Below are 13,007 nucleotides of genomic sequence, written 5' to 3' on the forward strand. Positions count from 1 at the left end.
TCCCAGGAAGGGGAAACTTTATTGACACATTCCTGGGGTCAGATACATCACATGATCACACTGACAGAACCACAGGCACATAGACACAGGCAACAGAGCATGCACAATGTCGGCACTAGTACAGTGTATATCCACCTTTCGCAGCAATGCAGGCTGCTATTCTCCCATGGAGACTATCGTAGAGATGCTGGATGTAGTCCTGTGGAACGGCTTGCCATGCCATTTCCACCTGGCGCCTCAGTTGGACCAGCGTTCGTGCTGGACGTGCAGACTGCGTGAGGCGACGCTTCATCCAGTCCCAAACATGCTCAATAGGGGACAGATCCGGAGATCTTGCTGGCCAGGGTAGTTGACTTACACCTTCTAGAGCACGTTGGGTGGCACGGGATACATGCGGACGTGCATTGTCCTGTTGGAACAGCAAGTTCCCTTGCCGGTCTAGGAATGGTAGAACGATGGGTTCGATGACGGTTTGGATGTACCATGCACTATTCAGTGTCCCCTCGACGATTACCAGTGGTGTACGGCTAGTGTAGGAGATCGCTCCCCACACCATGATGCCGGGTGTTGGCCCTGTGTGCCTCGGTCGTATGCAGTCCTGATTGTGGCGCTCACCTGCACGGCGCCAAACATGCATACGACCATCATTGGCACCAAGGCAGAAGCGACTCTCATCGCTGAAGACGACACGTCTCCATTCGTCCCTCCATTCACGCCTGTCGCGACACCACTGGAGGCGGGCTGCACGATGTTGGGGCGTGAGCGGAAGACGGCGTAACGGTGTGCGGGACCGTAGCCCAGCTTCATGGAGAAAGTTGCGAATGGTCCTCGCCGATACCCCAGGAGCAACAGTGTCCCTAATTTGCTGGGAAGTAGCGGTGCGGTCCCCTACGGCACTGCGTAGGATCCTACGGTCTTGGCGTGCATCCGTGCGTCGCTGCGGTCCGGTCCCAGGTCGACGGGCACGTGCACCTTCCGCCGACCACTGGCAACAACATCGATGTACTGTGGAGACCTCACGCCCCACGTGTTGAGCAATTCGGCGGTACATCCACCCGGCCTCCCGCATGCCCACTATACGCCCTCGCTCAAAGTCCGTCAACTGCACATACGGTTCACGTCCACGCTGTCGCGGCATGCTACCAGTGTTAAAGACTGCGATGGAGCTCCGTATGCCACGGCAAACTGGCTGACACTGACGGCGGCGGTGCACAAATGCTGCGCAGCTAGCGCCATTCGACGGCCAACACCGCGGTTCCTGGTGTGTCCGCTGTGCCGTGCGTGTGATCATTGCTTGTACAGCCCTCTCGCAGTGTCCGGAGCAAGTATGGTGGGTCTGACACACCGGTGTCAATGTGTTCTTTTTTCCATTTCCAGGAGTGTATAAAGCCGCGGTGCGGACGGCTAAGGGAACGCCTGATCAAATCGGCTCTCCCGACTAGCCGCTGGGCTAGTAATGCACCATTTTAAGTTATTGAATAAATCATTGGTTCCTTTGCTGATGGCCGATGAAGCTCTCAATTTCAATGTGCAATCAGCACACAGGTAAGTAATCACAATAAAAGTCTGACGTGGCTAAGTCAAATATTTTAGACGAGAGAATTACTTTAATTACACTACACGCAGTAGACGAGCTCTGAACTTGCCCTTTGGAGATACGCTATCGCTATAGTTTTATAGTTATTCAGTTGAAACTTCTCATATCTTTATGATTATAGCGGATCTCCGTTCTACTTAAATTTAAACATCCTAGCTTTATTTATTCGCCTACTTAATCTATCTTGCTTCCTTAATTATTAAGACAAAAACCAGAAAATCATGAATTTCAACATAAATTTTAATTTGTGAGATCCAGAATACTGTTTCTACTAAATTATTATGAAAAAGGAATCTAAATATAAATTTTAAGTTTCTAGCTCTTTTCTTTTGCGCCAATGATTTTTACAGAAAAACATCCAAATTTCGAAAATGGTTAAAGTTATTGAACTGATAGAGTAACACATATTGATTTAGTATTACTCCAGACATGCTAGAAACGTTTCAGGTTATTTACTTGATTTTTAAAGTATTGTGAAACATTTATGATGTCAGAGCTAGTTACAGCGGACTGGCTGGCACACAATGGAAAGACTGATGTGAATTTTATACGGCGTGAGTAGGCTGCTTCCCTACAAACTGCTAAATGCATAACGGTAGACAAAAATGTTCTTCCATTTTTTTCCAACTTAACGGATTTCCACACACATTCCGACAAGTGGTTAAGTTTAGCTTTAATCACTGTGAACAAAGTGAGTTCCTGCGGCTGTTGTTGACTGACGTATTCTCGGTACATTGCCCATCAGGAAATTGTGGTTCGGTCAGGACGTGGGCATAAATCCAGGGCTACAACATGCGTCATCTGTCCACCATCAAGCAGTTTTACTCGCACTGTAGAGGCTTTTGTTAGAAGATGGACCACTCCACTTACCAGTAAACATTTAAGTTTGATGAAACATTTTTGAGTGATGAAATTCGCAGATGTTGCCTTTATTGCATCACCCGTTATCTACCAGTCGTGTGAGGTCCAGACACGATAGCGCTGTTAAGATGTCAGTTTGATTTCAGGTTTCCTGAGTACTAGGGACGTGGTGATCCCTGGCAACGCGGGACTTAAAGACCAGCTGCTGGCGCTCTCCTGGGTGCAGAGCAACATTGCGCGCTTCGGCGGTGATCCTCAACGTGTGACGCTGGACGGACGCAGCGCTGGCGGCGACGCTGTCTCCCTGCATCTCACGTCACCTTTGACTGCAGGTTTGTACAAGGCAAAGTGAACCTTACCAACTGGACAGTAACAGGCTGTGGTGTTTGTCAAGTAAATATGCGCCGATTTTCGGACTTCGTCGTCTCCTAGTGCAAGGATACAAAATCGTTCGACGGTACCATATTCTTTGGGAGGCTGAATTGTTGTGTAACTAACAGTGACGTTAACAGCAAGTATTTCTTCATAGTAATTAAGTGTAACGAAAGGCAACATATTACCTACTAAGTGTCGATGCAAAAATGCTGACCGAGCGAGGTGGCGCAGTGGTTAGCACACTGGACTCGCATTCGGGAGGACGACGGTTCAATCCCGTCTCCGGCCATCCTGATCTAGGTTTTCCGTGATTTCCCTAAATCGTTTCAGGCAAATGCCGGGATGGTTCCTTTGAAAGGGCACGGCCGATTTCCTTGCCAATCCTTCCCTAACCCGAGCTTGCGCTCCGTCTCTAACGACATCGTTGTCGACGGGACGTTAAACACTAACAACCACCACCACCAAAAATGCTGTCAGCTATATCCAAGATAGAAACAGGTACACGGGATTCGGAACAGGCACATGCTCTCAGCCTTTCACCTTCCCTTGTTCGCCTGTATATAATTTCTTTGCCCCAAAATACATAGATTCTGATAGTCCTGATAAAGTTTGCGACCGTTAATTGAACATTTTAAATGCAATGAAAGGGTCAGTTCACTCTGGCTCATAATTTTTCAAGTGAATAGATCCCAGCCTTTTAGTGTCAGTCTCTAAGGTTTGCAGCTGCCATAACGTTTTCATTGGAGACGCTTTCCTTCTAAAAATTTCGTTAACTATGAAGTGGGTAGAAAGTTAAAACGTGGACTTTCCAATATCTCGTACATGAAATTCATCAGCTTAGCTGTGTTGAAGCTGCTACTTGAGCACTGGCATTGGATGATAAACATATCATTTCCTTTCCCAATACTACCTTTTAAATGCATATTATTTTTTGTCCAGTTGATACGGAAGTGTTCCTTAGTTGTCGTGTAGATTTGAGAGGCGCTCCACAAGTATTGCAACACATTTTTTCTCCACCTGCTTTGGTTGAAAAAATGCCGAGGTTGTTGTGGCATTTTGCGGAATATTCCCGCCTCGACTACGGTAATTTCATGACGTTCCAATAACTGGCGGTTCTGTACATAGCCACCCACATGGCGTCTGTAGCTGAGGTGTGGAAAATCAGAGCATCGCAGACACGCTTAGGCTCTTGCAGAATGTCTAATACGACCTGGCAATGAACAAAAGCACAGTGAGTCGTTTCGCAAGCCCTCTCTCATCATCGCAACATGGTCACGCAAAGCTGCCCAATCTTTGGCGTGCCGGCCCCAGAAATTGAAGAAACGACTTCAGTGTGTTCGTTGCGATAAAAAAAGCAAATGAACTTCTCCATAACAACGAAAGACCTCGCACAAGTATGTGCATGCGAGAAGAGCTCACAAACATTCAATTCGACTGTTCCTCATCGACCCCATATCCCGGGTCTCGCACCTTCATACCTCCATCTGTTTGACCCAACGAAGAATGCACTCCACGGGAAGCAATACGTGAATGATGGGGTGGTTATTGATGCAGCAAGACATTCGCTCCGAGTTCGACCAACACAGTGGTATGGTGCGGGAATACGGGTCCTCCCAGTAATGTGGTGTAAGTTCATCGCATTGAAAGGAGATTATGTTGAAAAATAGGGTTTTGTAGCAAAGAGAGTGGGAAATAATATGGTGTATTGGATCTTGGATAAAACCCACCTGTTTTCAGAAAAAAGTATTGCATTAATTGTTGAACCCCTCTGTAGAATCGACTTCGCCAATTTTAATGCAGACGACAAGCTACCACCTACTGCTTTGAGTTTCGTTTCTTTCATGAAGTTAATTGGTGCGACACGACATTCAAAATGACACAAAGGCTCACCGAACCAACTACATTCATACAAGAAATGTAATCGCAGTTGCGAATATCGACAATCATCAGCTATACGAGGGAAGGACGACAATTAAATTTGTACCGGACCGGAACTCGAACCAGGATTTCCTGATTATCGCAAACAGTCACCTCATCGCCTTTTTTTCCTTTCTTTCTTTGTTAAACCACAGTGCTGCATATTTTCTTTTTCTTTTTACCGCTCTTTATTGCACTTATAAATAAATTTTACAAGAATGGTTTCCGTCATTAGAAAATACAAAGATTTAGTTTGGAATGTTGATAACAAAACAAATTTATAAACATGAACATAATAATCATAGTTCTTACTTCAAACACCACTTTCCCCCAAATTAACTTTTATCCATTGACAAGAAATTACAGAACACAGGTAGCGAAGGAAACAATTTTGTGTATTTTTTAGGTATACAGCGTAAAAGGGATAACATAAAACTCATTTATTTAACATCTGAAACAGAAAAAAATAACTCAAAGATGCTCTCGTAATCCAAAAACGAATCGGCGACCGCTCGTTTTGAAGACACCGTTTGGGGACATGCCTTCAGAAAGCAACGTCGAGCCTTTGGTGATCATGAGAACAGAGCTGCACCTGTCAAACCCGCTCACTGTGGAGGTTCCAATTGCGCGATGGTTCGAAAAGTATGCTCCCTAAGTAGTCAGCAAATGTGACTGGTATCTGACATGTCTCATTATGTAGTATTGTTAGCAAAGATCTCAAAAAAATCAGTTACGTTCTAGGGCCCATTTCTGGTACCCAGGGATAAAAATCCAGTTTGTGCTTGAGAGGGATCTATACGCCCGCTGCAGCATCGCAGAAGAAACGGTGTTCGTTGTGTCGTCCACATAGCAACTCAGGCAGTGGGAACGGCTGCCAGGATGATGGTATGGAGTTTGAATTTCGTCGGGTATTTACCAGTAACGACGATGTATGATGCGGCACTCATTTCCGTGGTGAAATGTGGTTGATGAACTGCGTGCCACGCCGCCAGCTGCCTAACCCCTGGGTGACGTCCTTCGACAGCTCTCCGGCGGTGAGTCCGCATTAAAAAGTGGTTGTATGTACGTAAAGAGCTGTTGTCAGCACATGGACATCGACGACTGTTAGGATCCGACATGCCATCACTGTATAGGTGTGCAGGTATGAGCAATGAGAAGTGCCGAAGAGTAGCTTTTACCGGTATAACACACTAGCTGAAGGACTGTGAAAGATGGGATAGCCCGTGAGAAGCACCATAAGGTGACTTCGGCCAGTCTAACACACTAGCTGAAGGGATGCAGAGAAATTATTCTGGAAAACTTCAACACGAAATAGCACTCATTTAACGCACAGCTCTAAATATGACGAACGGGAATACGCACTGGAGACCATATTTCAGTGCTAAAAGTTGCCGGTGGATACAGGTATGATGGAGGAATAGAGGTATCTGTAGTGAGAAGCATCAAAGAGCTTTGCCCAGCCGAATGATTTCCTACATGGGACCGATTTTACTTACCCGAGTACCACTTTCAGACAGATCCTGTACATCCATAAAGTTTGAAATCACACAGCAATTGACTGTTCACTTATTAATCCTTGATGAACAGTCAAATATTTCGGTTTTGGTTCCAGGACGACCAGTCTTTCCAATAAAAACGTTTAACGGCTTGCTGGAAGTGTCGTTACTTGTGCATTTTATTTATCTGTGACTGATTTCTGCAGACCAGAAACAGAAGCCTCTTGTTCTACTCGTGAGGAGGTGTGATCAGTGATGTCGCATATTTTTATCGGGGGTGTAGTGAGACAGGTCGTTAAAAGTCTCTTTCTCTCCCTTTGTATCGTTGGTCCAGCAAGTCAGTGACTTCGAGAAGCCTCTTGTTCGACTGAGAGGTATATTGCCATTCTAGATTTCCCTTATTTATTTGGCTGCGAGAACATCGATTTTGATGTGTTTTTTGCATCTAGATGGTGAAACATCGGTGGAAGACGCATTTAATGGTATTCAAGACAAGAGAAATAGTGTTATTATGAGTATTAAATCCTTAGTTGACTTTGTCATGTACAACGATGATCTGGAATCTGTTACGTCACTGTCATCGGTATTCTTTAAAAAATACGAGTTGAACTATCACTTTCCTTTATTTTCGAGTTTTCGTGTAAAAATCTTCACACACGAGGTAAGTTTCTCCGTATTAATGGTTCGCAGCATGTGCCACATAATGATCTCGCCAAAGTTCAGAGTCTCCAGAGATATAAATTCCACTATACATCTTCCGTGTTGTACTATAAAAGCAATCAGTAGCATACTGCTGTGTGGTTAATATCGAGAACAGTCGTGTAAATTGTATGATATTCTGGCAAACGATTTGAAAATACGAGAAATTCTGAAAGTTTTTATATTCTCCTCGATGATTTCAGCATAAAACTGTCACAAATTTCGTCATTTTGGAGCGTGAAATCGGATATTGCAGCTGACATCAGTTTCGAGATTCTGAAAGTTTTTATATTCTCCTCGATGATTTCAGCATAAAACTGTCACAAATTTCGTCATTTTGGAGCGTGAAATCGGATATTGCAGCTGACATCAGTTTCGAGATCGGTAAATTAACTCGCGATTGGCGAAGCAATTTCTCACTGACAGAGCTCCGAAAGTAAATATTCTTCTAATCCCAGAATCTGGAGATGATAGCAGGTAGTTACAGAAAATCACGGCAGCAAGCTGGCCAGACCAAAAAGAGTATTGTTTGCGGACGCCTTTATGCCAGGTGAACCAGTCCAGCCTTTGTTCGTCAGTTTGGGGAGTGACCACTGTCCGTTGAGGGTTCCTCAATTGTTCACGAAGCCAGCTTATGTAGAGGTAGTTGTCTCGTCAAACAATAGCCACGTGTAATGAACCTGCATGACTCGCTGCGGGCAACAGCTATAATTCCGCCGGCGGCTATAGGTTTCGCGACATTCGGCAGCATGTGTGACAGCCTTGCTACAAGCTGCAGTTGTGGTCAGAGCGCCGAGCGAACCACCCCACCCCACCACAACGCATCAACCCCCTCTCCCCGCTCCTCCCGACCAGCATCCCGGGACTTCATGCTGCGGCACGCTGTGCGTGAAATACGTGATTATGAGTGTTGTGTGTTACAGTCTTTAACCTCCTCAGTGGTAATACCCAGTAATTTAACAAGCTTTTTCCTGTTGGTATACTATCCCGCAGCAGCATACGGCAGTTGTTTATAATCGAAGTGATGTTACTCTCTGCGTAATCATATTTTATCATCAGTGGCAGGTATGTGTAGTCCGATTTTTTAACATCACTGCAGTTCTAGTTTTTTAACACTATAATTTTTATTCATATATTAGTTCAGGGGGTTGTTTCACTTACCACTTTAGATGAGTCTCTTTCTCGCCATTTGTCCAGTGGAGCAGGGTATTGTGAATTTTTTTCCAGCAGGGTAACACCAGTTGTGTGACATCTTCAATTTTATTATGATTTTAGGCACTCTTGTAGCTCAATGCCTATAGATGTGTAATTTGGAGCGATCTTTAGTTTTTCACCAAAAATAAATGAGGTACACTAACTTAACTTTCGTCTTTGGCAGCTGGAAAGAGACTAACCGTGATGAGGGTTGGGTAACAGCATAGGAATGGGAGAGGGGTGAAAGAAGTTAGTTTAGTAGAGGCACCCTATTTGTCCTATTTCCTGCCAAAATTTGAATTCCCTGTTACGTGCCGGCCGTTGTGGCCGAGCGGTTCTAGGCCGCTACGATCGCACTTTCCAATCCTGCCTTGGGTATGGATGTGTGTGATGTCCTTAGGTTAGTCAGGTTTAAGTAATTCTAAGTCTAGGGGCTGATGACCTTAGATGTTAAGTCCCATAGTGCTTAGAGCCATTTGAACCCTGTCACGACGTCAGTGCGACATTGCCGCATCTATGTCCGCTCTCTTACATCCGCCATCTTGGATACATGTGTCAGCAATGTAAGCTGGTTCATATGTTTCAAATAGCTCTGAGCACTATAGGACTTAACATCTGAGGTCATCACACACATCCATGCCCGAGGCAGGATTCGAATCTGTGACCGTAGCGGTCGAGCGGTTCCAGACTGTAGAATGTAAGTTGACCCAGAAACTACCTAGTTCAATTACTGGTGAGGTCATCTGTATAGGCATGGTCAAAGGGCTCTGAGCACTATGGGACTTAAGATTTGAGGTCATCCGTCCCCTAGTACTTAGAACTACTTAAACCTAACTAACCTAAGGACATCACACACATCCATGCCCGAGGAAGGATTCTAACCTGCGACGGTAGCGGTCGCACGGTTCGAGACTGTAGTGCCTAGAACCGCTCGGCCACTCCGATCGGCCATAGGCATGGTATTTGAATGTGTGTCCTCACAGAATGATTCCTGATAACCACGTTGCAGGCTGTAGAAAAGTGATTCTAGTTTGATGGCGTACATGGTCACTGAAAGGAGATAACACTGTCTGACTAACAGTGCTATCGACATCGATGTTGTCATCTGTCCACTGACCATCAGAATCAAGCCAAGTGGGAAAGCCATACGTTCCATCGTTTTTGCGAGGAAAGTGTGGTTCACACGATCAAATGCCTGATCGAAGTCGATGACAGTCATGGATCCCTGCAATCGACAGACTGCTGCAATGGTTATGACGTCTTCATAATCACATAGCGTTGATAGTATAGTATAGTAGGATCTCCGCCGTAGAACTTCAGCGATATGGTATACGACTCGTCTGTGATGCATCGAGAGAAGATGCATAAAGATCTTAAAATCTGAGTTGAGTAAAGTTTTTGGCCGATAGCTGTCAGGTTGAGTCTCTCCTGATGTTTAGGTATCGGAATAATAAGGCTAACCAGAAATTCTGGAGATGGCGACGTCATAGTGGGCAGCAGTTCCTGGTGAATTTACCTCTATCGCAGTCCTCGAAGGTCCTATAAAGTTAAAACAGCAAACCATCTGGTCCTATCGATCGGCTGAGAGCCCTTTTGGTGAGCCTATCAGTGATGTCTTCAGTGGAGAAGTTTGTTAAAAGAGAGTCTGCTGTCTGGCCATCAAGGTTATGATGGTCTGTCTGTAGTATTTCTGCAAGTGCCTCAACGTTATGGTAGTCCTCACGACAGAAGTGACGACAGTGACCTTCGAAGGTTGTTGCGATATTCGCCTGTGATACCAACCACTGACCAACAGGTAAATGCAAAAACCAGATCAGCACTTACCGGTGGTGTATGAGATTTGCAACGACATCATGCATTGAGGGCGTTTCTCCATTGATGCTGTCTTTGCACCACACTCGGGCAACTACACCTTGAAGTCTGCACTGAGTATGGGCCAAAATTTTAAACTTGATACATTGAACCTCGACCTGACTTTATGGGGAAATATGGTGCTCGATAAGGTCCTGGAGGATTATCTAGTAAAATTCTGTCATGTCTCTGCGCCAGTGCATTTATTTCTTTCCACACCGGACCAATGTGCAGAGTAGGGCTGGATTTACACATTGTATTACCACAGAATTTTGGACATGTACTGTGTGATGCGTCTTTCGCAGGATTTCCATGTCATCGTGACCAATCGTCGAAATTCCAGTTCCTGTAAGTAGGTAGCGTCTTTCGCAGGATTTCCATGTCATCGTGACCAATCGTCGAAATTCCAGTTCCTGTAAGTAGGTAATGTTAAGTTTCCACTGACCCCAACTGCACCATATTGTTTGACGTCGGAGGTTGATCATGTACACCTAAGAACCATGATTTGAGAATTTCGAGAGCCACCTTTCCACGTTCCGGACGTCCGAAGCTACCAGGGAAGTCAGATGAGATCCAAACGACCAACTGAGCAGTTCATGAATTACGTATATCTCAAGCGATCGCCGCGTACCACTTCCCAGAAAATGGAAATGAGCATTTGGCGTCATTGACCGGGAGGCTCCTTGTGGGGCAGGTCCAACCCCCTTGGTGCAGGCCTTACTACATTCGACGCCACACTAGGCGACCTGCGCGACGGATGGGGATGAAATGATGACGAAGACAATAGAACACCCAGTCCCTGAGCGAAGGAAATCTCTGACCAAGCAAGAATCGAACCCAGGCCAGTAGGACAGCAATCCGTCACGCTGATCACTCAGCTATCGGGACGGACACAACTTCCCAGTATCGTATGAGATTTAGTCGATGCACCAAGTAATGAAGTTTGAGATAGGTGGTGAAATTCGGGTATTGGTCTTCCCTCTCGAGAACACCCGCCGATAGTTATGTAATATCGTCTCAGAAAAAGCAGCGTAATTGTTTTAGAATAAAACTTGAGGGCTCTCGTCGTTAGTGTGTGCTGGATGGCGCATAGACATTCACTAGCGTGATTCCAAGTACTGTTAGTGCCAGCTCTCATGCTTGCTGAAATAAAGTGACATCTTCTTCTGCAACACCTTCACGCCTGATAACGACTGTTCCACAACCTTGGTTGGTGGCTGGGTTGATGTACACACCATAACCCAAAAATCGGACCAATTCTCCGTCTGTATCTCTTGGAACAGCACAATAGCGCAATGTAAATGTTTGATGCTCATAACGTGTCCCATAGCAATTGAAGTATAAGGTAGGAACCGATTATATTTAAACTGATGGTAGCAATTCAGCATGCCAGCTTCGGCAACACCTTGCCATGCATTCTCATATCGGTTAGAATGAAATGTCGTACAGTCTTAAGCATTGTCTATCTACTGATCATGCCCTGTTGACCAGGGTGGACTGTGGCTCTTCTTCGTCTGGTGAGGGTTCAGGAACAACGTCCTCCACGCACGAAACGGGGCAATCAGATCCGACTAGCGATGATGCAAAATGAGTCATTTTCATTAGTGAGTGTATGCTGGTGGCATAAGAATCGATCAAACTGGGTGTCTACAGGGCGTTGCTGTGTTCTGGAGTCACTTGGTGAATAGTCCTGTTCGTGATGGGGATGGACATTGGCAACTGCACATCAGACCTCCTCCTGGGAATCTTCTGGTGGGCGTCTGACGTATTCATCCTGGAAACACGAGTCCGACTCCGTCATCGACGTCATCCTTCTTCTTGGATCGTTTTGGTGACCTCCGTTTGTGGGGATGTGGTTCCGAGTCGGACGATAGGATACAGTCACGATGTTTAGGAGGCTGTAGACACAACCATGGCATGAAGATCAATATAACTTTGACGTTTGTCAATATCTTCATCCGGCACTAGGATCAAGGGGAGAGGGCCAGTCTCTGTTGTAGGTGGTCAGCATCGTCCTTCCCAGTCTCTGCAGGTTGTGAAAGATCTTGTGCAGGTGTTTGGAGGGCATGAGGTTAATGCTAACACGTAGGTGTGTGAAAGGGATGTCACAGCTGAAAGAGGAGAAGCAAGTACTGTTCCAAACGAGCGCTGCGACACTATCACATCTTCTGTCGGCATTTAGAACGGAAGTTCGAAGATACAAATCATGCATAATCCCAGGCCGGCGTTTTCAGCACTTATTGAGATGATGTGGCTGTCCAAATTCTGGGATCTGTGGCCGTCTTTCGTCCATGCTAAGATTTCGTCGCATGTTGCGTCGTTTCTTAGTTTGATACAAGCCATGCTACTAACGGTGGACAGACGTATTCCGATCATGTCTTCACGGAGTATACTCACTGATTTTGGTCAGGCATATTCGTTTCACAAGATGAACTTCAATGTGGTTTTACGACAGGAGTTGGCAGTTCCGTCGTTGTCCTAACACGCCCGAATATCGCTGTGAAAGCAACCAACCGTGAGGCACACGCTGCAGCGAGTTTGTAAAGAGCTCCATCCGCACCGCTTCGCTGCCGATGGCGAACTGCGAACCAGTAGGCTGTCCAAGCACGACTCACACCCAGACCCAAAGTTCCATATATCAATCATGTGTCTACAACCTGTACTCGTAAATCCATTATATACATTCCTGTGGGCGAATATTTACGATATGGTAGTGCCTGTTTTATTCTGTATTACGATACAATGATCATTCCTGTTAATTTGTTTACTATACAGCACCCCATAAAGATTCACGAAAAAGTCAGAGAGAATGTGTACTAAGTGGCACAGCTGAGACACTTCGCACTGAAATCCTCGAATGCGCGCCTGTTCGCAGCGCGAATCTGCAACTTCGTTTTGCAACTCAGGAGTTAATTTCTCACGTCCTATTCAAATATTAAACGACCCATGGATCAGTATGTGAGAATAAAGCTTTTCCACGAGTGAACAGCAACGTGGTTCACAAGGAAGTACCGCAA

At 45.5% G+C, this 13,007-nt stretch overlaps 1 protein-coding gene across 1 annotated transcript in view; it reads left to right on the forward strand.

Annotated features, from left to right (window-relative positions):
- The window catches only part of LOC126474515 (juvenile hormone esterase-like), a 97,872-nt gene that overhangs the window by 42,276 nt on the left and 42,589 nt on the right, over positions 1-13,007 (forward strand). Inside the window, exon 4 of the mRNA XM_050101985.1 lies at positions 2,605-2,790. Coding sequence (XP_049957942.1) covers positions 2,605-2,790 — 186 coding nt within the window. The remainder of the gene's footprint in view (positions 1-2,604; positions 2,791-13,007) is intronic.

This window comes from Schistocerca serialis, chromosome 4 (assembly GCF_023864345.2).
Source record: "Schistocerca serialis cubense isolate TAMUIC-IGC-003099 chromosome 4, iqSchSeri2.2, whole genome shotgun sequence".
NCBI classification, from domain to species: domain Eukaryota; kingdom Metazoa; phylum Arthropoda; class Insecta; order Orthoptera; family Acrididae; genus Schistocerca; species Schistocerca serialis.